Source organism: Sprattus sprattus, assembly GCF_963457725.1.
Source record: "Sprattus sprattus genome assembly, chromosome: 20".
Taxonomy (NCBI): domain Eukaryota; kingdom Metazoa; phylum Chordata; class Actinopteri; order Clupeiformes; family Clupeidae; genus Sprattus; species Sprattus sprattus.
The window spans coordinates 12,887,230-12,911,366 of record NC_137918.1 but is presented as its reverse complement, the minus strand read 5'-3'; the positions used below and the strand labels follow the sequence as shown (position 1 = coordinate 12,911,366).

Here is a 24,137-nt window from a genome sequence, read left to right as displayed (position 1 = left end):
GCTTCTATCTCCAAATTCAATTTCTCTTTCTCCATCTGCCACTGCTGTTGCTCCAACCTCCTATCTCCCTCCATAGCCTCGATATCAGAGAGCAGTATGTTCAAGGCATTTTTCGCCACTTCATCCTGGTCTGCGAGGACACTTCCTAACTCCTTTCTCATAGGCTCAGTCAACTGAGTGTTAAAGCTTGCACTAAACTCGTCCATCTAAACATTGAAAAGCAAAACATTGTAAGTACATCAAATATAATGTTCTCCCTCAGCGAAGACTAAAGAATTGGCTGTGACATGATCTGGAAAATGGCTGACTAGAATCTCTGAGAACACTTTAATGTAAGACCCTTGGTAACCAATAACAGTTTACCATTCATTATACTCTGATAGGTATGATGGTCCCATATGTTTTCCATTCAGACCATGTTTGATCTACCTAAAGGAAACTCACCTTGTTTCACTGCCGTATGTAGTCTCTGTTTTCTTGTTCCAGTACGTGTAAATAATAAGCCACTTAATTGTCTTGTTGCAAAAACTGACAATCAAGTTTGACCATCCGATTTTATAGGTACTGAGCGTGACGTAGCAATGCCAGTCAAATGACGTCTAAATCAATGCACATTATGACGTTACACCTGACCCAAATGTGCCTTCCTGCAGGTAGAAACGTTACAATAAAAAGCAAAGTTTAGACAAATTTGGATATTTATTTCTTCTACGGAGGAAGTATTTCAGATTAATCTCAGTTCTTTCATTCTCTTCTTGATACTATGAGAATGTCACAAAATTCAGTTCATGATTTTCCTTTGAAATGTTCCATTCCACTGTAGGCATGGGTCTCTGGGGCTAAAGCCCCGGTTATTTTATGATCTCAAAATAATGATATTTAAAAAGCGCCCCTCATTATTCTGATAATTCAATTAAACACTTCGGAAATAATATGACATCGTTGATCAAAGTCCAACCGCACCTTGTCAACGGACATATGCTTAAATAATACAATAAGGAGTAGTTTACGAAGCAAAACCTTTTTTAACAGTAATTTTAGACACTCAGGTGAAGAAGAGTACCATGTTTTTTTAATTCGTCTATTTGCTCGTTACCCTTGTGCCTTTTGCTAAAAAATGAGCACACAAAGGCTATCTTCTGAAACAGAAACGAATCATTTTTTGTATTCATATGCCCAAAATTCGACCCTACAGAAAAAGGCACTTTTATTTTGACAAAATAGCGGCCATATTGAAAATGTCGGTGCTAGTACTCCACGCAGTTAAGCATGTACCGAAATCGTGGTGTAGCCTACTTGACAGATACCAGTATATCATTTCATTTACGTGTTAAGAAATAGAACTATTGCTGGGCCATAATGAGCGGCCTCTGTAGAGAAGTGATAACGCTGCAGCTCGGACATTATTCAAACTTTGTCGGGACCCACTGGTGGAATTTACAGGTAACGTTATGGTATTTATTGCTATCTTGGCCATTATGCCCATACGATCTGGTTGGGCGTTAATTTAAGTGTTCTGTTATTAGTGTAAATGGTATAGCGATCGGTAAGTTAGTTACTTTAACTTCTGTGAATGATTTGACTGTTGCTTGGAACAGCAAATGCTTGTCGACAAAGCCTGTAGGATGGTTAAACGTTGCCTTGTTATCCATCTGGCTAACTGTAGCTAACGTTGCCTGTCACTGTAACTTAAATTGCTGACTAGTCAAGAGCTTCATAGTCATTGGGCAAGCACAACAAAATTGCATTGGCGTCAACCTTAAATTGTGCATTTTATATTTAAAACTTCAAACATTTACGAAGAAAAGATAAATAAGATTAAAAATGTAAACAATATTAGATCACACAATTTGAACATTGTTGAGTCAACGGTTCTGGACACACATTGCATTAGAGTGCCCCATATTTAAGACATTTTGCACCTTAGTAGAATGCCACCTTGCGGTTTGCAGTGATTACCCATCAGCCTGATTTACATCGAAAGTGTGGCATGGGCAGGAAGAACCCTTAAGACTTTGGATCGTATCTCAGTGTCAAGCTGGTATGGAACAGATTGAATTGAAGCAATTGTTAACAGTGTAGTGGGACAAGGTTGGTGCGATGAGGGACAACATATAGCACAACAATAGTACAACTAGCTAAAAAAAACTACTAATAGCTAAAAAAAAAACTTTAAGAGTTCAACAGTGGTGGTAAAGAGTACCAGTACTTGCCTGAGGTGCATCACAATAAAAACAGTAGCATTTTGTTTATACACTGAGTGACCGAGATGCCATAAGTGACTTGCAGTTGAATAAAAAGATTAGTGTATTAATATTGCACAATGAAATTCCACGTTTAGTGCATGTCTGTGTTTAATGTTCTGATGGCCATCGGGGAAATCACTGCAACAGGAGTACTACGGCGACATGCAGTAGGTCAGTACACTTTTGAGAGTGTTGCGTTAGAAGGCCACCATCAGAATACACTCTAGGTTGTTTTTCCAGAGTACTCTCAGGAAGTGTAATCGCTGCTGTGCCCTCTCAACTATCGCTGAGGTGTTGGCAGACCATGAGAGGTCATCGGATGAGTGGGCTCCTAGGAACTTGAAGGTGTGTGGACCTTCTCCACACAGTCCCCGTTGATGTGGAGTGGAGACGGATCTGCACCTTACCTCCTGTAGTCCAGAATTAGTTATTTTGTTTATGTGGTGTTCCGTGACAGATTTATGTCTGAGCACCACACGGCCAGTTTCTGTACCTCATCTCCGTATGATTCGTCGTCTCCTGAGATGAGGTCGATCACAGTGGTGTCAGCAAAGTTGATGATGGTGTTGGTGGGAAGGGTCAAGGGTCAGTACAGTCATGTGTGTACAAGGAGTAGAGTAGTGAGCTCAGCACACAGTGATCTGGAGAGCCAGTGCTGAGCGTGATGGTAAAGGAGAGGGTGGGGGCCGAGTTTCACAGTTTGTGAGGTTAGTGAGGAAGTCTTTTATCCAGGTGAAGATGGAGGGGGAGAGGCCTAGTGCAGTTAGTATGTCTTGGATGATGGTATTGAATGCTGAACTGTAGTCTATGAAGAGCATTCTTACATAGGTCCTATAGATGTGACATCTATGTGGGATCTAATCTGAGGTGATGCAAATGGGCAGTTTTTGAGGCTTGTAACTGTAATGAGGCCGGCCTTCATGAGAGCCAGTTTCGTCGAAGAGTTTGATCGTTTTCACGACTGCACTTGAGGATGCATTCAAAGTTCTTGAATTTTGTTCAGATTGACTGACCTCCCTGTCTTAAAGTAATGATGGACTGTCGTTTCTCTTTACTTAGTGGAGTGGTTCTTGCCATAATATGGATAAGTACAGTAGAAGTAGTAATAGGGCTATTCACTGTATACCAACCCTACCTCTGCACATCCCATCTGATGGTCCCAAACACATGAAGAAGGCAAGAAATGCCAGAAATTAACTCTTTACAAGGCACACCTGGTAATAGAAAACAAATTCAGTGGACTACCTCATGAAAATGATTGAGAGAATGCCAAGATTGTGCTAAGCTATCATCAAAGCAAAAGGTGGCTCCCTTGAAGAATCTTAAATACAAAAAAACAGAAAAGATTACATTTTTTAGGCTATATCGCCAGCCAGAATGAATATTTAGTACCCTGTAATGTTCTGTAAAAGTACCAAGCCTACAAAGCCTTAAAACAATGATTAAGGGTATTCTTTATGCTTTTCTCTCCAATTCTCTCCCCTTCTTCTAACTATTTATCTGCTTTTTGCCTCATACTTTATGGCAGGAAGCATCTCTCTGTTATGACTCAGATGGGTCTCCCGAGGAGCTGCAGAGTGATGTCATGTTCAGAGAGGGGGTCACCCTCGGGGGACAGGTCACCTACACCCCTCGTCTCATTGCCATGGATGTCAAAGGTGAGGCACATACGTGCATGATCAACTTCTAAGCTCATTCTACTGTTGAAAGGTGAACCTTTGCTCAAGCTTTAGTTTCATTGCAGCCTACAACATGCTCTTTTGTAATATTGTGAAGTATTTATTTTCATCCCTTCTCCCTTAACTCACACTTCCCAACAGGAAGCCTTCAAACATTACGAGAGGAGGGCATTCTGTATGAAGCTGAAAAAAATGCAAGTGCCCATAGCTGGTAAGTGTGTGTGTGTGTGTGTGTGTGTGTGTATGTGTGTGTGTATGTGTGTGTGTGTGCACAAATTTCTCGTTGATAAATGTGTTCTGATTGTAAATTACATTTTTTTTGTTGTATTTTTTTCTAGGAAAGGACAGATGGTAACACACAAACACACCCCGTCCACCAAGAACTCCTTCCTTCAGGATCTGGACAAGTTGGATGTGAGTTGTGATCAAACATGTATATATATACACTTCACAGCCTACACATTCTTTATGACCTACTGTTAAACTGAATGACAAGTCAGACACGCTGTATCGCAACTGTTGCGTATTCAATACCCAAGTCAGTCCAATCTTCCATTCTTTGTTTGCATTGAAACCACAAAATACTACACAAGTTTTATTCATCAAGGACACTTTAACCAGAAGTAACGTAAATCACATGCCCTGTCACAACACTAGCTGCGTTTCTATCCAACTATTTAATGCAAAATAAAAACAATTCAGTTATGTACCTGAATTCCTTGTGCAATTGGTTGGAGACTTCAAAAAGTCACATGCAAGTATGCACAGTTATAGTTGCTGACACACAACTGGCTGGTGACAGCCACAACACACGCTGCATGTTGTACATGGGATCCACGGGTAAATGCCCTTCACAGTACAACATGTTGTGTTAAGCAGTTGTGGGCTACAGACAGCCCAACATGACTGCCCAACCATAGAACCTTACAAGCAGGATACAACAACAAAGCTGCCTTTGTGAGCATTTCACTGGGGTTTTCAAACAGGCGCCTCCCTTCATTCGTGTTTCATTAAATTATGCTTACAACACTTCCAAAAGGGTGGCATCCCAGACTCACTCCCCTCCATACTCATGATGAGTGGGGACCCATGCCACTACCACCGACAACAACAGATACACCTCGACAACATTTCACAACCCCAAGTAATCTGTGAGCGCCTCAGCCACAACCACTGGCTTTTTCAGCAGCCTCAGACAACTCCTTTAAAGCTTCCTTGAGTGACCCACCTCGGGCCCACCTCGGGCTGTGGTAAAGTCAAGTGCCACTACAGGGCGAAACACCATGTTGCGTTTGAAATCAGAAGTAGGCGGAGTTCTAACATTATTATACATGTAGTTGTAAAATCACGATGTGTAAAATTTTGGTTTTAAAGGACTGAAAACATTTTTGTAAGTACTGAAATTACTATTCAACACACAAGATCATTTAAGTTAAACACATGGAGACACAAAGTGTGCTGTTCACCATAGCGGTCCAAATAAGATCAGTTAGAAATCGGACTCATCAGCCTCATAAAATATGGTAAACTATGAATTTGGAACTTAAATTTTGTATTATTAAATACAAACAAAAAATATAGCTGCAAGCAGCGATGGCGGTTTCCTCCTCCAGACATTGCGAACCAGGGAGAAATGTATTTTTGTGACAATTTGTCACTGTATAGAAAAATCCATGCTGCAGACTTGCCAATGGGATATTACATTTCAAATGCATTACTTTGAAGATCCTCAAGGGCCATGGCTTTAAGCTAAGAGTGAGAAGGGGTGTGGTCATCCCTAAATTTCCTTAAATGATGTGTGTGTGTGCGCTTGCGCGTGTCAAAGGAGCCTGTCCCTGTCCCTGTGTGTGTGTGTGTGTGTGTGTGTGTGTGTGTGTGTGTGTGTGTGTGTGTGTGTGTGTGTGAGAGAATCTGGAGCGCACACGCGCGCAAGACCAGAGGGGCAGGGGCAGAGAGGCAGACTTGAGAAACACCCTAGCAATTAGCCAAGCATGCGTATTTCAAATATTCACCAAAAATCTACTTTTCATCTTACAGTCAAATTTTTTTCAGATTTGTGTTCTAAACATTCTCAAGTGTCTTCACATGAACTTGTGATTCAATCAGAGTATCACTTTTTGACCTGTTGATGTGTAAAGCATTGTTTTAGCGTTAACAATCTATCCAATTTGCTTTATATCAATCATTTTTCAAGATATGAAGTTGCCTTTGCACATGGCAACATGTTGTAGTGTCTTCCAGTGACATATCAAGTTTGGTGTTGATTTGTCAAAGATTTGCCAAGATATGACCTCACTTCCTGTTTGGCGACTTTTCTGCTGAATTTGAGTGGCTGTACCGGACAAACGGTTGTGAGGATCAAAATTCTAAAAAGTAACTTTTGTGAGGCTAGGTCTGAAGATCATCTCTGGTAATTTTGAAGAAGTTTTGCCAAAAATTGTAGGAGGAGTAGGCTTTCAAAGGTTTTTGATAAAACCGGAAATAGCGGAAAATCTATATAACCGGAAATGGACGCCATGGGGTGGGTTAAATTCGTCTTGATCCAGGGAATCCAAGGGTAGCTCATTTTTGAAAATCGGTCATACGGTTCAAAAGTTGTGTGTGTTACAAAAGTCCAACTTTGCCCTGTTGGTGGCGCTAGAGAGGTGTCATGAGAGCCATGAAACTTGGTGTGAATGAAGAACGGGCTGTCCTTAATGAGTGTGCCAAATTTCACAAAAAGTTACCATATGGTTATAGGGGCTGCCATTGACTCCCATGGTACAAGAATAATAATACCTACGATAACAATAGGTTACCTCCTACCGGAGGAAACCTAATGACCCTATAAAGGTCTCTTGGAGTTTTATATAATCAAAAGCAATTGTTTTACATAAGTTACATAGTTATTATTGACCATATTTCATTACAGTCTGTGTAGGACTTCAACTACAACTAATTTGCTCCTTCTAATGCTTGTGTTTGTATCCAGGATCGGGAGGTCTTCTAATGCTTGTGTTCTGTATCCAGGATGGGGAGATAGATCTTCTAATGCTTGTGTTTTGTATCGTAGAATACAGATCTTCTAATGCTTGTGTTTTGTATCCAGGATGAGATGTTCTAATGCTTGTGTTTTGTATCCAGGATGAGATGTTCTAATGCCTGTGTTTTTTATCCAGGATGGGGAGATCCTGGCAGACAATGACTTTCACAGCTCCCAGCAGGCACAGCACTCAGGTAGGGACTGATACTTACATTTGAACAAAACTGATATTATTCATAATGTGTGTTTATTCATTTCAAACATCGAATGAACAAGGTATAATATAAAACTTCCACTCGATAGCTGAGTCTCCACAAATCACCGCCTACTAACTCAATGGGTAGATGGTACTGCTCTGAACCCTAACAGCCCTCATTGTGCGTGGACATCAAAGACCCTTCATGAACTAATGCCCATTTGTACCGGTTCCAGCTCTGGTGCTTTGCAATGTGCACACTACCTTGTCCGGTAGTACCCTCACTATCTGCACCTTAGCAGGGTTTTTCCTGGGTCAAAATGGCTCTTCGGTGCTCCCAATAAAAAAAATTGCGCGCTATGCGCGCACAGTCTGTGTTACCTATCAGCAGAAATCAATGTTTTTTTTTTTTTTTTTTTTTTTTACATTTCATAAATAATGGAGGCTATGCTTGAGGTTATCATTTTGCTTCCACTTTAAATTAAAATAGATAGGCTAATATATTGACAATAGTCCAAGCCCCATGGTGCTATCATGTATGGTTCAAAGATTATCAAGGTTTACCTCGTATATGCAAACTGCTGAAATCTATATCAATAGAATCTAGAACTAACCAGTGGTCAGAAATGGAACACACGAATTATGAAAGTCAAGTTTATCTATTATTACTATTCATGTTTATTACACAAACCTACATACCATTATTTTCACCAATGGAGGCTGCGTTGGAAATCAATAATCAAACTTTTGACAGTATTTTGAGTGGAAATGTAATGTCCATTTGTACAGGTGTACTCGTGCACGTTGGGCTGGCCCTCGCAGTGGAACGACAGTTTTCAACCGCACCGGTTTATCAATAATAATATTAATATTATTATAATCGAGATGCAACACAAACGAGTTGAGCTTTCATTGATAAACCAATGCTGTTGTCTGTCTTCCCGAGGCCCCGCGTTCTACTGGTACTCGTTCAAACGCGTAGACAAATCAAGTAATAGCCTACATCTGTGTAAGTTCACAACATAGCAGATATTTTAATAAATTGAAAGCCATGAATATTGAAACCGCCGACTGATGAAGTCAGGATGCATCCGCAGGTTGAGTAATTAAGTGATTGGGATTGGCTCTGTCCATTCGCGCACCTCACAGACTTAGCAACTGGATATTGATCAAAACAGAACGAGAGTTCGGCTGTAGCCTACTTGAAACATACTATTCAGAACATATTCGCTGACGTGCATCGCATACGTGATGAATTGCTCACAAATCTGCTTAAAACAACTAGTGAAGGTGTTTTAGAATAATATTTATGCCATATACAATAAGTGACTTTATGTAAACACCACTTATTAAATGTTAGCTGCCTAATTATTTAGCGCAATGCTAGCATGACTACCGTAATTCGATTTTTAACCAAGGTACCTATTGAGCCTGTTGATCGCGACCTGTTTACAAATCTGGTTAAAAAGATAAAGGTGAGCTGTTATTTATCGATACTAAATATTTCTCAGGCATCTAATGGCTTAAAGCTACCTGTAAAGCATCTAAACGTACAGAGTAAGGTAGGTTGACTGCTAAATCGGCAGCCACCAGTCTTTGGATAGCTCTCATAAATCAGTTATTGTATATATGGCATTAATATCATTCTTAACATCACACATAGGATATATACGTTCACGCACACACTGCTTTAATAAAACTTTAAGCCTACTATCAAAGTATTGTTTTTTTAGGATAATGTAGGCAACTGCTCGCTCTGCTTCATACAAAAAAAAATCAAATTAAAGTGTCTAACGTCTGGCAAACTTGGAGACGCCTCTGTTCAATGATTGGCTGAGGGGGTTGTAGGAGGCGGGATCTGCTGCTGCTGCTTGAATTCAACGTGAGCGCTTAAAACACCATTAAGCTGAATGAGAGTTTGTTTTTTTTTTATCGCAGACTCTTTTTTTTGCCTTTAGGCGCTCGGGATTTTTCATAGGCGTTCGGGAAAACGGCTTAGGCGCGCGCCCACATTTTCTCTATGCAGGAAAAACCCTGCTTAGTGGTGATGCCATGATAGATGTGTTGCAGGTTTGATGGCCACAATATCCCCTGGGCTTGCAACAGTGTTCCTACTAGGCACCCCCAAGAGGACAGATGTTTTTTAAGCTAACTATAATGACAGTAGTAATATACCTGATAACAAGTACAAAGTGTGTGTGTGTGTGTGCATGTGGAGATACACGTGTGTGTGTGTGTGTGTGTGTGTGTGTGTGTGTGTGTGTGTGTGTGTGTGTGTGTGTGCTGTGCATGTGGAGATACACTTGTGTGTGTGTGTGTGTGTGTGTGTGTGTGCGTGCATGTGGAGATACACGTGTGTGTGTGTGTGTGTGTGTGTGTGTGTGTGTGTGTGTGTGTACGCGTGTTTTTGTGACACAATATATCCTATCATCCTTCTCTGTCGTGTCATATCATGTGATATATACATTCTATATTCAAGTTGAATCATAAATATGTATATTTAAGTTGCATCATAAATTGTACCCTGGCGTCCTAGTACCAGGAACGATAATATTCTGATGTTCTGATGTCACTCAGTCAGTCAAGATGAGCATCATGGCAGTTCTGTTCAGAGGAGAGACAGAGGACTACTTATTATTTTAGTTTGAACACCAGTGTCATTAACATCAAAAAGCGTATGGTAACAAAGCCATACAAAAAAAAAGAATTCTCCTGACTGTTGGCTAGCCAGCTGGTTGTTCACTTTGCTGGCTAACTTAACAGCTAGCTTGTTCTTATCTGGCTACAACGAGAGATTTTGTGACGTGAGGAGCTGCAGCAACTTGTTGCAAAAAAAAGTTCTTAAACCAGGGAGTTCAGACAACTGGTACGGATTAAAACCCAATGTTTCCAAAGCAACGCCTTTGTTACACACTGGTTGTATTATAGGTCTTTATAAGTATTTTACTGTTTTCTTGATGGTAAATCGTATTAATCATCAATGACTAATGGAGAAAACACATTCATTGCAGGTGCTGTTGCCATAGCGACAGTGAACAGCAGCCTGGAGCACTCTAAGAAGACCTACAGCCTGGAGGGCAGCGTGAGGGTGTGGTCTGACTTCCTCAGGCTCCACTTGCACCCAAGGACCATCTCAGTCATTCATGAGTACAATCACGAAGGGTGAGTTTGTTTGTCCTAGAAGATGTTTAGCTTGTGTTCATTAAATGAAACATTATCCTTGACTTTAGTTAACTCTATGAGATATGATTCCTTTGCTGTATCCACCACATAACCTTTGTTAAAAAATATTCTTGCTGGTTTTAAAAGTGGTGCTTATTGTTGTCTTTCACTCTCATTTAACCAATAAGCATTCACCATCTCTGCAAGCCCCACCCAGCAGTTTCAGGGCTACAAAGATTTTCCTCCAATGGAGTCGCTCGTTATTTCTCCCCCAAATATTCCCTGAAAAAGGACTCGTGCATAATGGTTCTGGCTGCCCTAAAATGGCAGTGGAAAAATGTTGTATGTATTTAATTCAAGTTGAAGTAGGTCAGTGAAGTATTTAAAGCAACGTGTATATTTATGTTTATATGTATAGTCAGTAATGGTCTTTGTGTGTATTTGATGCCCATTATGCATGTAAATATTACTAACAACTAGACAAGAACACACAAAAGCACTATCTGAGCCTGTGTGTGTGTGTGTGTGTGTGTGTCTCTCTCTGTAGTGAGTCTGGACGTCTCGAGGCATTTGGGCAGGGGGAAGCACTCTGCAAAGGTCCAGTGCTGGAAGAGCTGGAAGACAGGCTGCACTTCTTCACTGAAGAGTGTGATTACCTTCAGGTAACCATGCACTGGTGATAAAGCATCCTAGCTCAAGCTTACATTCAGCTGGACTACAGCTCTTGTCCTTGCCCCACAGACTAGCGTTCAATAGACTGGAATCACCCAGAAATGATCATGATTTTGGTAGAAACTTTACTTTTATTCACTTTAATAGTATTCAAATGATGAGAAATGCCTAAACAATGCCACAGCATTCTTATGACATATGATTTCATATTGATCCCTGCTTTTGTTAGTGGATTTCCCATACAGGTACTAGCCCTCATGGAAACAATAAGGGGCTAGTAGCTGTATGGGCTAGTTTCAGGAATTAGTCACAATTACGAGAAAACACTTCACATATTTCTTGCTTATAAACAAATACACCTGTTTATTAATACCATGTGACCATGGTGACTGCTCTAATCAAAGTCTATGTAAGGGATAATGTATAGAACTCAGGTCATTGTCGGGAAAATAAGCCCCGACAGGGCGAACAGCACCCCGACTGCGTCTTTCCTTGACAGCGGTCATTATTGCATAGCAACTGTCAGGTATCGGTTAATAACTGACCGCAGAACGTTGGGAAGCGCCATTCAAGTGAATGGAGCATTCTACAGCATTAAGAAGAGCCGTGTAATAATGGGGTGTAATTTACCCTCCACTAGGGCACTTGGACAACTTTGTGGATAAGCTGCACAGTTTATTGTCATGTGTTTACTGGGAGTTTGTAGTTTTAACTTTTAGCGTCACAGACATTGGAGGACCGGAACTGGCTTTGCCTGTGACGTCAGGGTACCACGAGTTTGAAGTGTTTGTCCCAGGCAGCTACTTAGCTAGTAAACATTGAGCTTACCAAGTTTGCTCCTGACAGAAGTGTTGAATGAACATCTTTTAATCTTCTCAGCTGACAGCCTAAAGCTGGGTAACAGACAGCAGGCTAACATCGAAATCAGTCAGGCACGTAACCACATTATGACAGGCTATATTAACCTCTTAACTAGCTGACAGTGTCTAAATTGCTTTCAGATTTAGTACCTAGTTTTGAGTGTAGCTGACGTTACAAACTAGTTTTCCATAATTGTACTCTTGTATACAGGCTAATGTTGTTGAACTCGAATGTCAGTCTAGCTTTCCAGTCTTAAATGTCTGCATGCCTCAATGATACCTGAGTTTGGATGAGGGTCTGGCTCCTTCAGCTTTCAAAAGCTCAGCTCCTGGTATTCCCAGCCCGTCCAGCTATCCCATAAAGCATTAGCATTCAGCTTGGGTCATCTTCATTGATCCAACTAAAGCTCCATGAAACGTGGGTGTTATGATGACCAACTTCATCTCTTTGACCATGTAGCTTCTGGTTTGAGGTCTTGACGGTTTACACTTTATAATATTTGGAATGTAAAACCCTATCTCTCTCAATATGCTATGCAACTTCTTATGCAGACTCTGGTTATTTCTAAATACCTTTACTTCCAAAATCGTTTTTATTCTATTTTATGGTAAGGTTAAGGTTTGTTTTTATCTCTTTTGAAATACCGAGAGAACCATAGAGCAATAGCCCGAATATAATCTGTTATAAAGCCCAACAAAGCCGATAGCCATTTTCAGATAAAGGCTTAAAGACTAGAGTCTTAAAATAGTTTTTAACAATTTTAACTTTGAAAAACCAAATACAGAACCATGTAACAATCCATAGCTGGAAAAGTCCTTTGTTTGCAAAGGTTTCCTTGAGTCAAATCCACTGTCTCATGCGGATAGTTTGTTGACTGATGTCGTTGCAATATAATACTGCACTATATGCTGCTTGGTAATATTTGAGGTCACTTAACAATTTTATGGAGTCAGATTAATTGTATTTTTCTGCAATATTTTCCATTTTAATGTATTTTTCTGTCCCATAAAGTTCAGACATTGTTAAGCCTCCAGCCTGTTTTTCAGTCACTTTTGGCTGTCATGTACACTGGCTTTCTCTTTTTTTCTACCACAGAAGATTTTAAGCGCTTGGACGCATGATTTAGGTTGTGGTCCTGCTGCATAATCAAATCTGCACCAAGCAGGTGCCAATTTATATTCCCCTTTTTAAGGGAAAGTCTAACAGCATTGCTTCTTGCAGGGCTTTCAGGTGCTGTGTGACCTTTCTGACGGGTTCTCAGGCTTGGGGTCAAAGGTTACAGAGATGCTACAGGACTCCTATGGAGGACGAGGCATCCTGACCTGGGGTCTGTCACCTGTTAGTCACCCAAACATGGTGAGTTCAGGCTTCTGTGGGCTTGTAATGTTTGTTCAACCTGTGTACTCTTCTACATGCGTACATATCATTTTACAGTCTACATACAGCGGGGCATCAGCTTATTTTCAATGTTTACGCATGTGTATTGCATAAAGAGTGATATTTCTGACAACAATGGGAGGTTACAGTAGCTAGGGCTAGATAGATCAACATAGTTACTGCTGGCCAGCAAGCTGCTTGTCTGCCATCTTAAACCAACATTGTAACAATTTTACCTTGAAATAAGAGCTTCAAAATCATTTTCGTGGTACAATGATTTGGAATCCTTGCTCTACTCATTGTTGCGTAGCAGTTTATATTGATAGCTGTTGAAGCTGATTGGAAGAAAGTCAGTCTATTATACTCCAATTTTAAATCCATTCTGATGAGCCTTTGGCATATCAATTTGATGTTGTGATCTGTTTTCTCTCCTCAGACACCAGTGAAGGAGCACTGTCATTTGTTGAATGTAGCTTTGGGAATGGTCCATATGGCGAATAGCAGTTCGTTCTTCTGTCCCCTCACGCTTAAAGGCGGACTGGGCCCACGTCCCAACGCATCGCCGGTCTTCCCACACCTCAACTATGATGTGAGTCTCAAATCTCCTAATATTATCTCTCCTGTCCTATCATTGCCACACATCACCTATGGTGTGAGTCTTAAATCTCCTTATATTATCTCTCCTGTCCTATCATTGCCACACCTCACCTATGATGTGAGTCTTAAATCTCCTTATTATCTCTCCTGTCATTGCCTCATCTCTATAATATACTCATGTATTCTTCACCCTAGACCCCCTCCACCCTAGATCGATTTACTTACGAATGGTGTCATAAGCGTAATTCGCTCAACCGTTGCCCCATAGTACATTGACAAACAAATTACTCGGAAACTAGAAAAAAATGGTACTTCACCAAACTTGAGGTATTCCACCTGGCGTGGAAGGATAGTCTTGTAAGCTATAAAAGAGCACCTTCTGATGCAAAATCAGCCTACTATTCTTCATTGATTGAAAGTAATAGAAATAAAAAAAGGGGTCTTTTTAACGACATCTCTAGACTAACACAAAACCACAATACAATCAACACTCTGTTCCTGTAACATTTCATGTCGGAACTTTGATGGATCCTGGGTACAGCATATGGCTCGTTCTGTCGTTGACCAGTTGTGCACTGCTATTGCATCCTGCTGCTTACTATGCTTGTACAACTGAAAGTCCCCATGCACCAAGCCAGCCAACATAACTAAACATAACTCACCTCAACTAAACACAAATCAAATTCCCAATATCAATAATACTAGGCTACAGACAGTGCATGTTGTACTGTGAAGGAGGGCTTGCTCCAGTGGGCTCAGGCCCTTGGCTCAGTTAAGCGCCTTGAGACCGTTTTATTGCTGAATCTATCATCAGCTGTATTATTCTGCTAAGTCATTGTTGAATCTATTATCAGCTGTATTATTCTGCTGAGTCATTGTTGAATCTATTATCAGATGTATTATTCTGCTCAGTCATTGTTGAATCTATTATCCGCTGTATTATTCTGCTGAGTCATTGTTGAATCTATTATCAGCTGTATTATTCTGCTTAGTCATTGTTGTGTATCTCAGTCTCTCACTCTCTCCCTCTGGCTACCTCACAGCCTTCAATATGGTACCACTCTAGCTCACTTTTGGCCCTAGCCCTGGATACTATGACTGTGCCATATCGCTTGAGACAACACAGCACGCCCATGTGGCAGATGGCAGATGCACTTGCTGTTTCTGGGAAGAAGGTGAGAAATGCCTTAAATGCCCCAATACCAATATGAGATGTGGAATATTCATTATTGATTCTGTGAGAAATGCCTTAAATGCCCCAATACCAATATGAGATGTGGAATATTCCTTATTGATTCTGTGAGAAATGCCTGAAATGCCCCAATACCAATATGAGATGTGGAATATTCCTTATTGATTCTGTGAGGAATGCCTTAAATGCCCCAATACCAATATGAGATGTGGAATATTCCTTATTGATTCTGTGCCAAATACATGTACTTGTAAAAGCCACATTTTTTTAAATGTAGTGATGTTTATTGTTGCCTATGGTATATTTGAAAGATAGATAAGAGAGTGACTAGTTTGTGTGTGAATCAGGTGGTGTCTGCTTATGGGGCCATTCCATTTCCTGTGGATCATGGGACGTACCTTTCAGATGCTCTTGATGCCTTCACTGATGGTTTGCCATGGAAACCCCTCTCAGCTTGTCCTGAGCAGGGGAACGGACGCTGCTATGGCCAGTCAGTGACCCTCAGGGGTCTGGACGAGCAAAGCTTGGTCAGGTGAGTCAATCAAATCAATGTGTTTGTGTCATTCATGTTCGGCTGTTGAAGAGTGAAAGGGTTTGTGTGTGCCCATTGGTTGGTTGCAACTGCACTTCTATGCTGCATAGGTTCCCAGTTTTCCAAGGACGTTATTGAGTGCTTTTTATATTGCTTGTGTCAAATTTCCTTTCTCGATACATATCCTCATCAATCTATTGGTCCAATCTCAAATTATGTATATAGTCTGTATAAGCAAAAGCAAGATCTGATGACGCATTATCCAGACACTGACAGGCACATACACATATTAAAGCAAGTGACAAATGACACTCTTATTTAGGCTTAGTTGTATGGTTTTATATTTGTGTTCATGTGGTGTTAATAGTGGTATGGTTTTATATTTGTGTTCATGTGGTGTTAATAGTTGTATGGTTTTATATTTGTGTTCATGTGGTGTTAATAGTTGTATGGTTTTATATTTGTGTTCATGTGGTGTTAATAGTTGTATGGTTTTCTAGGCCACAGGTTCCAGGCCGTCAGCCCCCATCAGAACTGGACTACTACTCCAATGGAGAGGATATTCTGTCCTCATATATCCAATCCCACTACCCAGGCAGCTCCATGTGAGCATCTCACACACACACCACATATAACCCTAGAAACCTGGGTTTGATCTGTGATTGTAGAATCAGTTCACCCCACTTGGACACAGCTGTGTTGTTTCAGGGCTCAAAGGAGTTAGTGATATTTCAAATGAGCAGCAACTATATTTTCAACAAGTTTCCTGTTTCATAAAGAAGACCCAAGCCAAATGGCTGCAAGTGTGACCTGCATCCTGTATAGCTTTGCTTAAATTCCAATCCTCATGGCACTTTAGCACACAAATGTGATTATAAAGTAATGTGCCATTAAAATATCTACCTTATTGGCGGATTATGACAATATTATGATTAATATATTGTTTAAACAATGCTGCAAGTAAATTAAATATTAATACGTATTATCAGTAAAGGTACACAAAATTCTCAGCCACAGGACCAGTAGGACAGCATAAACATCCTTTATAAGGCTGTATTCCGTGGTGAAAATTTGGTGTGAATTCATGCAAAGAAAGTCCACTGTAAACACAACAAAATGCCATCTAGGTTCAAGCATATTTGCTTACCACTTGGAAGCTGGGGAGGAACATTGACAAAGTCTGTTACAAAGACTTTAAATTGTAAGGTCAATAAGACATAATGTATTATGGAACTGTATTGATGGATATTCATTGTGAATTGTACTGGTTTTACAATCAATGGGTATCTATTTAGCATTAGCAAAATTCTTACACGGATATTTTGCTAAAGTATGTACATCATTCGGCTTAATGTTTTTGCCATTCTTCATTATGAACCACTGTATATGTATGTGTTTTGTGGCTAGGCCAATCAGTGTGCCGGTCTAGTTCGGTCAAGGAAGTAGACTCACTTAATGTAACATTATGCAACAATTTGACCTTAAAATAACAGCTTCAAAATAAGGTTGGTGGTGACTTGTAATACGGAGAATGGCGTCTGTGCCACTTCCACCACACACCGGGTACGCCTGTTATTGCACTGTGTGCTTTGGGGTACAGGTCTACATAATGCTTTATGGCACCACCTCACACACAACAACTAGATCCATACGCTAGCTATAAGAGGAAGCTAGCGCAGTATTCTCTGTATAGACATGATGAAGAAACCGAGGAAGATGTCGGAGGATAGGAAGAGAATAAGAGAGAGTAACCAAGCAACAGACAAAGAGAGTCAGTCTGGGACTGGGTTTTATTTGTTGGCGAGAGCTTACAAAAGGATGCAAGTCGAATGCCAAGCTGGGCTTTTTTCTAGTTTTGCTCATGCAGTTTTCATTCTTCTAAAACCTGCAGTTTGTTTACTATGTGTTACTTCATTTCAGGGCTGTGCAGACGGTGTCCAGTGCCAGCAAGCTGACTCCCCCCTTTCCACAGATCTTCAACAAATCCATGGGTCCACAGGGCCTCTTGCATCAGCACGTCCCAACCAAAGGTGGGTCACAGCAGGAAGAATCACAGAATTTTAATCCAGCTGCTCATCCATGTTATTCCTAGAGACAAGTAGCGATATACGAGCCATTTAAAAAAAAAAAGGTCCTTAAAACTGTCGACATGCCAAGGAAGCTGTTACAATTGAATTTTGACCTGGTGATGTCAGGATCTGTGCTAAGTTTCCCAAATCTAACTTCAAACTTAGATAGACAATCACTTAAACATTCTGTCCGTACCGTTATATGAATCAATATTTGGTGTTGGTGTATCAATAACGTTTTGCCAGCAGAAATATCCATATGATAACATGTCTTGATATTTTGTCTTAGCCCTGACATATCTGGAGTGTTCTGTCCCGTTAAGCCTGTATGTGTGAGATCCAGCCTGTTGTGCGTCTGTGTACATCTCTCTAGTCTCTTTACATTTACATTTAGTCATTTAGCAGACGCTTTTATCCAAAGCGACTTACAACGATGTATACACACATTTTACATTTACACTGATGGCACACTGCACATCAGGAGCAATTAGGGGTTCAGTGTCTTGCTCAAGGACGCTTGAGGTAGTTTTGCGTCATGTCCGGCAGACCTGACTGTAGCGAGTGTGTGACTGAGCCTCGCGGCCCAACACCGGTTAACGAAAGCAGAGAAAGCAGTGCAAACAGTAAAAATAGAGAAAGTACAACTGGCGTACTCACCATCTCGGGAGATGCTACTGTGGATAGTATTAGGTCGGAGTTGCTCACCATCGAAACTCTTGTTGAGGATCTACTCTGCCGCCAGTCGGAGCTGAAAGCCCTGCTCCTCCAGCTACACAAGCATGGAGCTCCACTTCCAGCTGATGGCGGGGCGTCTCCGGCGACCGGCGCGAGATCTGCCGCTGGGGATCCAGCTCACCTGAGTAGCACCTGCGCTCCGGTTCAGCTGCGCAATCGGTTTGGTCTGCTCGCTGATCTTTGTGATGAGGAGGCCCGTGACTCTGGTGCGGTTATCCGCGAAGTGCCGAAGAAGTCACGCAAACGGTCCTCCTGCTGCTTCTCCAACCCGGCGAGTCTGACCTCTCCCCCGGGCATCTCTGCCACCAGTGCCCCGCAGAGCAAACGTTCCCGGCTTCTGCATCCCCGCCGGGAACTAGCCCGCCATCCTCCTTCAACATCTCCAAGCGATGATCTCCCCACTCCAGACGGGCGTCCCAGGGTGTCCTCATCTTCATCTGGGTGCTCTCTGGATGCCGCGGCTGCTCCTGGGGACGAATCTCCACCGCCAGGCCACGGCCTGGCGAGCCCTCGGCCTGCCATGCACCGGTCTTCTGCTGACATGGTTAGCTCCGGTAACGTTGGCCCTGTCTGTCAATCTCCGCCGTTGGATTCGGTGAGCTCTACTGCTGGGTGTCGAGCGGCTAACAACAACAGTGCTGCTAACCCTGACATCAGCCTTTGGTGTTTGAAACTCCCACCGAAAACAACTATCCACTACGACTGTCGCGTCCTTTGCAAGCCTGAAATATTGATTGTTGGCGATTCAATTGTTCGACAGCTAATTATTCCAGGCGCAATCACCGTCTCTCTCTCTGGTGGAAAAGTTAGCGACATTTCAAGGCTCATCCCCTCTCTCCTCGACTGGAACCCCACTGTCAACACTGTCATCGTTCACGTGGGGACGAATGACGTCATGGCCAGAACTTCAATCAAACTTCAGGACGAGCTCGAATCACTCTGTTTCGCCATAGAATGCTTAGGTAAGCACTGCATTATGTCGGGCCCGATTCCTCTCATCTCCAGCAAACCTGAGCGTTTCAGTAGGCTGTACAGTTTGCATAACTGGTTAATGAATTTTTGCCATGCGGCTGGACATGATTTTATCTCAAACTTTGACATTTTCTGGACCAATGTAAATCTGTATAAGCGCGATGGTTTACATCCCAACAAAAAGGGAACTCGGGAATTAACAACAAATTTTATTCATTTCATTGCTTCACTCTGACATATAGGCATACCTTCACAGCATGACCCAAGTCAGTCAGCTAATGTATCCATCTCAAAGAGCACGGGCCCTGTTCATTCTCTGGGGAATACCTCTCACTCTCATTCTCAATCTTGCCTAAAGATGGCTCTTTTTAATGTCCGGTCACTTTCTAAGAAGACTTTTACTGTAAATGACATCATAACATCCCATGAACTCAACAGTATGTTTCTCACTGAAACATGGTTGGATGCCTCAGGCAACTATGAACTCCTTGAGGCGTCTCCACTAGATTTCTCGTTTTCCCACTGCTCCCGCACTAACCAGAAAGGTGGTGGCGTAGCTGCCCTGTTTTCCAATGCACTAGCCTGTAATAATGTTTCGCTTGGTACATACTCCTCTTTTGAATACCTAGCAATGGAAATGAAGCAACCAAACTCCTGTCTAATGGTTACAATCTACCATCCACCACAGAACAGAGTAGGCTTTATCTCCGAGCTTGGAGAATTTCTGTCTTCTATAGTAACTAACTATGATTTTATTCTCATCTGTGGCGACTTCAATATTCACATTGATAATTTAGAAGACTGTTATGCTATGCAGTTTACTGATCTGTTATGTATGTTTGAGCTAAAACAGCATGTTTCTGTGCCTACTCATAACCATGGTCACACCTTAGATCTAGTTATTTCTAAAGGCATAGACATCTCCATAACTGGTACTCTGGATGTGGGTATTTCTGATCATCTGTGTATCTTTTTCAATGTTGCTTGGCCAACTTTATGTAATGCATCTGGTCGGAAAACTGTTCTGAGACGCTACATTGGGGTAGATACTCCAAATGATTTTATCACTGCTTACAATGGTATTGGGTCTCACGCTGTTTCAAACCAGATCTTTTCTACTAAAAGTTTCTGTAATAGCACTGATCTCTTTTCAGACTGTGAGGAGTTAGTCCGATCTTTTAATGTCTCCGTTACTCAAATTATGGACAAGATTGCACCGATTCAACTAAAATCTGTCCCAAAGAAACGTAAACCACCCTGGAGAACTTCTGAAATCATAAGTACTCTTAAAAGAACTAGTCGTAAACTTGAACGTAAATGGCGCAAGAGCAAAGCTCAGAGTGATTTTCTGAACTATAAAAGGCATTTGCTCATGTATAATTGTGAAGCAAAAAAAGCTCGCCAACAGTATTTTTCACAGATTATATCAGAAAATTCTAACAATTCTAAAGTCCTGTTTAACACCATTGACAAACTAATCAATCCTCCCCGTCTGATACCCGATGAGCTCCGCACAAAAGAAAAGTGCAACCAGTTTGCATCATTTTTTAGTGATAAAATTTCAACTATCAGAAACAACATTATGTCATCTACTACTGTGGGTCTCAGTCATGTACCTTTTAGCCAAACTCTACCCACTAGCACAGCTACTTTCCAGAATTTTTCAGTAATCTTCCAAAATGAACTTGAAGAAGTGGTACAGAAACTAGGGTCAGCTACTTGCTCCCTTGACCCTGTACCCACTAAGCTGTTTAAGCAGGTTTTTAGCTGCGTGGCTGCTGACGTACTTAAAATTGTTAATACATCATTACTATCTGGTATTTTTCCTGTCTGTTTGAAACATGCCATTGTTACTCCACTGTTAAAAAAACCAAGCTTCGATCCCCTGACTTGTGACAGTTATAGACCCATATCAAACTTGCCTTTTCTTGGCAAAATTCTTGAGAAGGTTGTTTACAAGCAACTTGTGTCCTATCTGTCTCAGAATGCCATCTTTGATCCCTTTCAGTCTGGTTTCCGTGTAAATCACAGCACAGAAACTGCTCTAGTCAGAGTGGTTAACGATCTTAGAATTGCCACTGACAATCATAAATTGTCAGTCCTTGTTCTTCTTGATTTAAGTGCTGCATTTGATACGGTTGATCATGCTATTCTGCTTCAACGTCTTGAGCATTTAGTTGGTCTTCAAGGTATAGCCCTCGCTTGGATCTCATCTTACTTAAGCGGAAGATCTTTTACTGTCTCTATTGATAATCTTTTTTCTGACACAAAGCCTATTTTATACGGGGTGCCGCAGGGGTCAATTCTTGGTCCTTTACTTTTTAACTTGTACATGCTACCTCTTGGGTCGATCATCCGGCAACATAACATCTCGTACCACTCATATGCTGATGACACCCAATTATATATGTCTATTTCGTCTGATGATCCCAGTCCTTTGGGGGATCTCACTCACTGCATCTCTGCCATAGAGACCTGGATGGCCCAAAACTTTTTAATGTTAAACAATGCAAAAACAGAGGTTTTGTTGGTTGGCCCAAAAACACTCAGAAATAAATTTTATCCAACTCTTAATTCTGTCTTTTCAACACCTTCGGAGGAGGTCAAAAACTTAGGAGTGACCCTCGATGCTGATCTTAATTTTAAAAAGCACATATCCAACATTTTTAAGGCATCTTTTTACCATCTCAGAAACATTTCTAAAGTACGCAACACACTCTCACAACATGATTGTGAAAAATTAATGCATGCTCTTGTTTCCAGTCGCTTAGACTACTGTAATGCACTTTATGCTGGTTTAACTCAGCAAATGTTAAACAAACTACAACTCATCCAGAACGCAGCTGCTAGAATACTCACTAGAACTCCCAAATACAACCACATCACCCCTATTCTTAAATCTCTTCACTGGCTCCCAGTTAAACAAAGAATTGAATTCAAATTACTCCTTCTTGTCCACAAATCATTAAATAATCTAGCCCCTCCCTATATTTCTGATCTAATATCTCTTCATAACCCAATCCGTCACTTAAGGTCCTCCAATAAATATCTTCTTAATGTCCCCAGAATTCACACAAAAAACGGTCATGGCGCTTTTAGCTACTGTGCTCCAATCCTCTGGAATAATCTACCGATAGAACTCAGGTCACCTCAATCCATATTCTCTTTTAAGAAGGGTCTTAAAACTTTTTTATTCTCTTTGGCATATAATTCATGATTTTTCTCTTTTACTCTCTTTTTTTTACTGATCTTTTGCATTTTTATTTACTTTATTGGGTTGTAAATGTTTTCAACTATTTTGTATTGTGTTTCTTTTACCTAATAAGCGCATTGAGTCTATGTAAATATGAAATGTGCTATACAAATAAAGTTTGACTTGACTTGACTTGACTTGACTTCGACAGGGAATCGAACTAGCAACCTTCTGATTACTGATTACTCTTGTTTGTGTTCCTCAGCTGTAGTGCCTCCGGTGGTGGGTGTTCCAGTGCTGACCTCTCTTCAGTCGTCTCCAGCATTAGGCCCATGGCTGTCAGAGCTGTACACTGCGGCGAGCCGTCTGGACCCACGGCGAATTGCCCCCAGCTTCCTGACCCATGACCTCGAGCACAGCGACTTACATGAGGCACTGGAACAGCTGCGTGTCCTTGCACAATGTTACCGCAATGACAGTTCCGGCATGCGCAATTCTTCTTCTTCTTCAGACGACGATTAAATCTGACTACTGACCTTGGTGACACCAGGGGTGAAGATGACTGGTCTAACGATGTGAGCAAAGATGGTGGTGAACCATGCTGACAGAAACGAAGGCTGCCATCCCTTGCTTGCTGAAGATGAGCAAAGCGGAGTCAGCACTGATTTAAATTGAGTACCTGACTAAGCTAAATGCTAAGCTAAATGACCGAGCACTGTTTGGTATGCTTTGGGCCCCAAGAGAACTTTTCTTGCACAGCTTTGATCTAGCTTAGCTCATGCACAGGTCTGTCTTAGTGAGGAGGACTGTACATACATATATTATTGTTCCAGAATTAGGGCAAGTGAACTATAATGATGTATAAACATGTCCACATCCATGTGTTGAGTGCTTCTCCCTACAGAAGACAAAAGAAACCATGAAACCGGTCAGCAGCACACAGCTTCAATGAACCAACCTAGTACACTCTTCAAAGGGGTTGTCAAGTGGCTATCCTCCTTTATCAGTGTTTCACTAAATCAAGCCTACAACACATCTGAAATGTTCAACAGTGGTATCTGTCATCCCAGATCCCCTCTTCTCCATACCGGTTTCCTGTTGTCCCCCTCCCCCTCCCGAAACAAAGTATTTTAAGGTTTTGGAATGTTACACAGACTACATAAAAGTGCCAATGTACTGACTTAAGATGTCACCACAATAAAATAGAAAATATCCATTGTGCAACTGGTGCTTAATGTTAATTATATGCAGGATTTTGGAAAAATGTTCTAAAGCAGTGTTTCTCAACCATTGGTGGGCAGCGCAGCGCATTCTAATGTTCTGCGAGCCTCGACAATGTTGCAAGTTCTTCCGGTCCCCCTTCAGACCATCACCAAGTCAAAGAGGACCAGCTGTATTGCTAACATGGGATAGTGGCGTTCAGCTAGGCAAATATCAGCGAAAATGTAAAATGGTTTTGTCCATGTTTCAAAAAGTCTTTGATCCTAAATCGTGATTGTAATTCACAAACAGGTCAGCCCATGTTCCAATTTCCATTGGCAAGCACTGTATCTATATCGGGCTCAATTGGTTAAAACATGTTAATCAATGAAGAAATTATCAGAATTTCAAGAACTGTATGGTGAAAAGTTT

General features: G+C 41.3%; 1 protein-coding gene across 1 annotated transcript; it reads left to right on the top strand.

Moving 5' to 3' along the window:
* Nucleotides 1-1,259: 1,259 nt before the first annotated feature.
* On the top strand, nucleotides 1,260-24,117 carry msto1 (misato mitochondrial distribution and morphology regulator 1). Its single transcript, XM_080858929.1, has 14 exons — nucleotides 1,260-1,443; nucleotides 3,775-3,904; nucleotides 4,067-4,136; nucleotides 4,264-4,339; nucleotides 7,084-7,141; nucleotides 10,155-10,305; nucleotides 10,853-10,967; nucleotides 13,060-13,194; nucleotides 13,652-13,804; nucleotides 14,856-14,987; nucleotides 15,352-15,536; nucleotides 16,037-16,141; nucleotides 17,457-17,566; nucleotides 22,771-24,117. The coding sequence occupies exons 1-14, from the start codon at nucleotides 1,360-1,362 to the stop codon at nucleotides 23,025-23,027; spliced, it is 1,761 nt and encodes a 586-aa protein (XP_080715055.1). The 5' UTR covers nucleotides 1,260-1,359; the 3' UTR covers nucleotides 23,028-24,117.
* The last annotated feature ends 20 nt before the right edge of the window (nucleotides 24,118-24,137 follow it).

What these genes read in the sequence shown, in the direction of transcription:
- msto1 (XM_080858929.1), top strand. Translation starts at nt 1,360, where the DNA reads ATGAGCGGCCTCTGTAGAGAAGTGATAACGCTGCAGCTCGGACATTAT. An exon ending in AATGCAAGTGCCCATAGCTG is followed by an intron (nt 4,137 to 4,263) that starts GTAAGTGTGTGT and finishes ATTTTTTTCTAG; the next exon opens with GAAAGGACAGATGGTAACAC. An exon ending in CATGAGTACAATCACGAAGG is followed by an intron (nt 10,306 to 10,852) that starts GTGAGTTTGTTT and finishes CTCTCTCTGTAG; the next exon opens with TGAGTCTGGACGTCTCGAGG.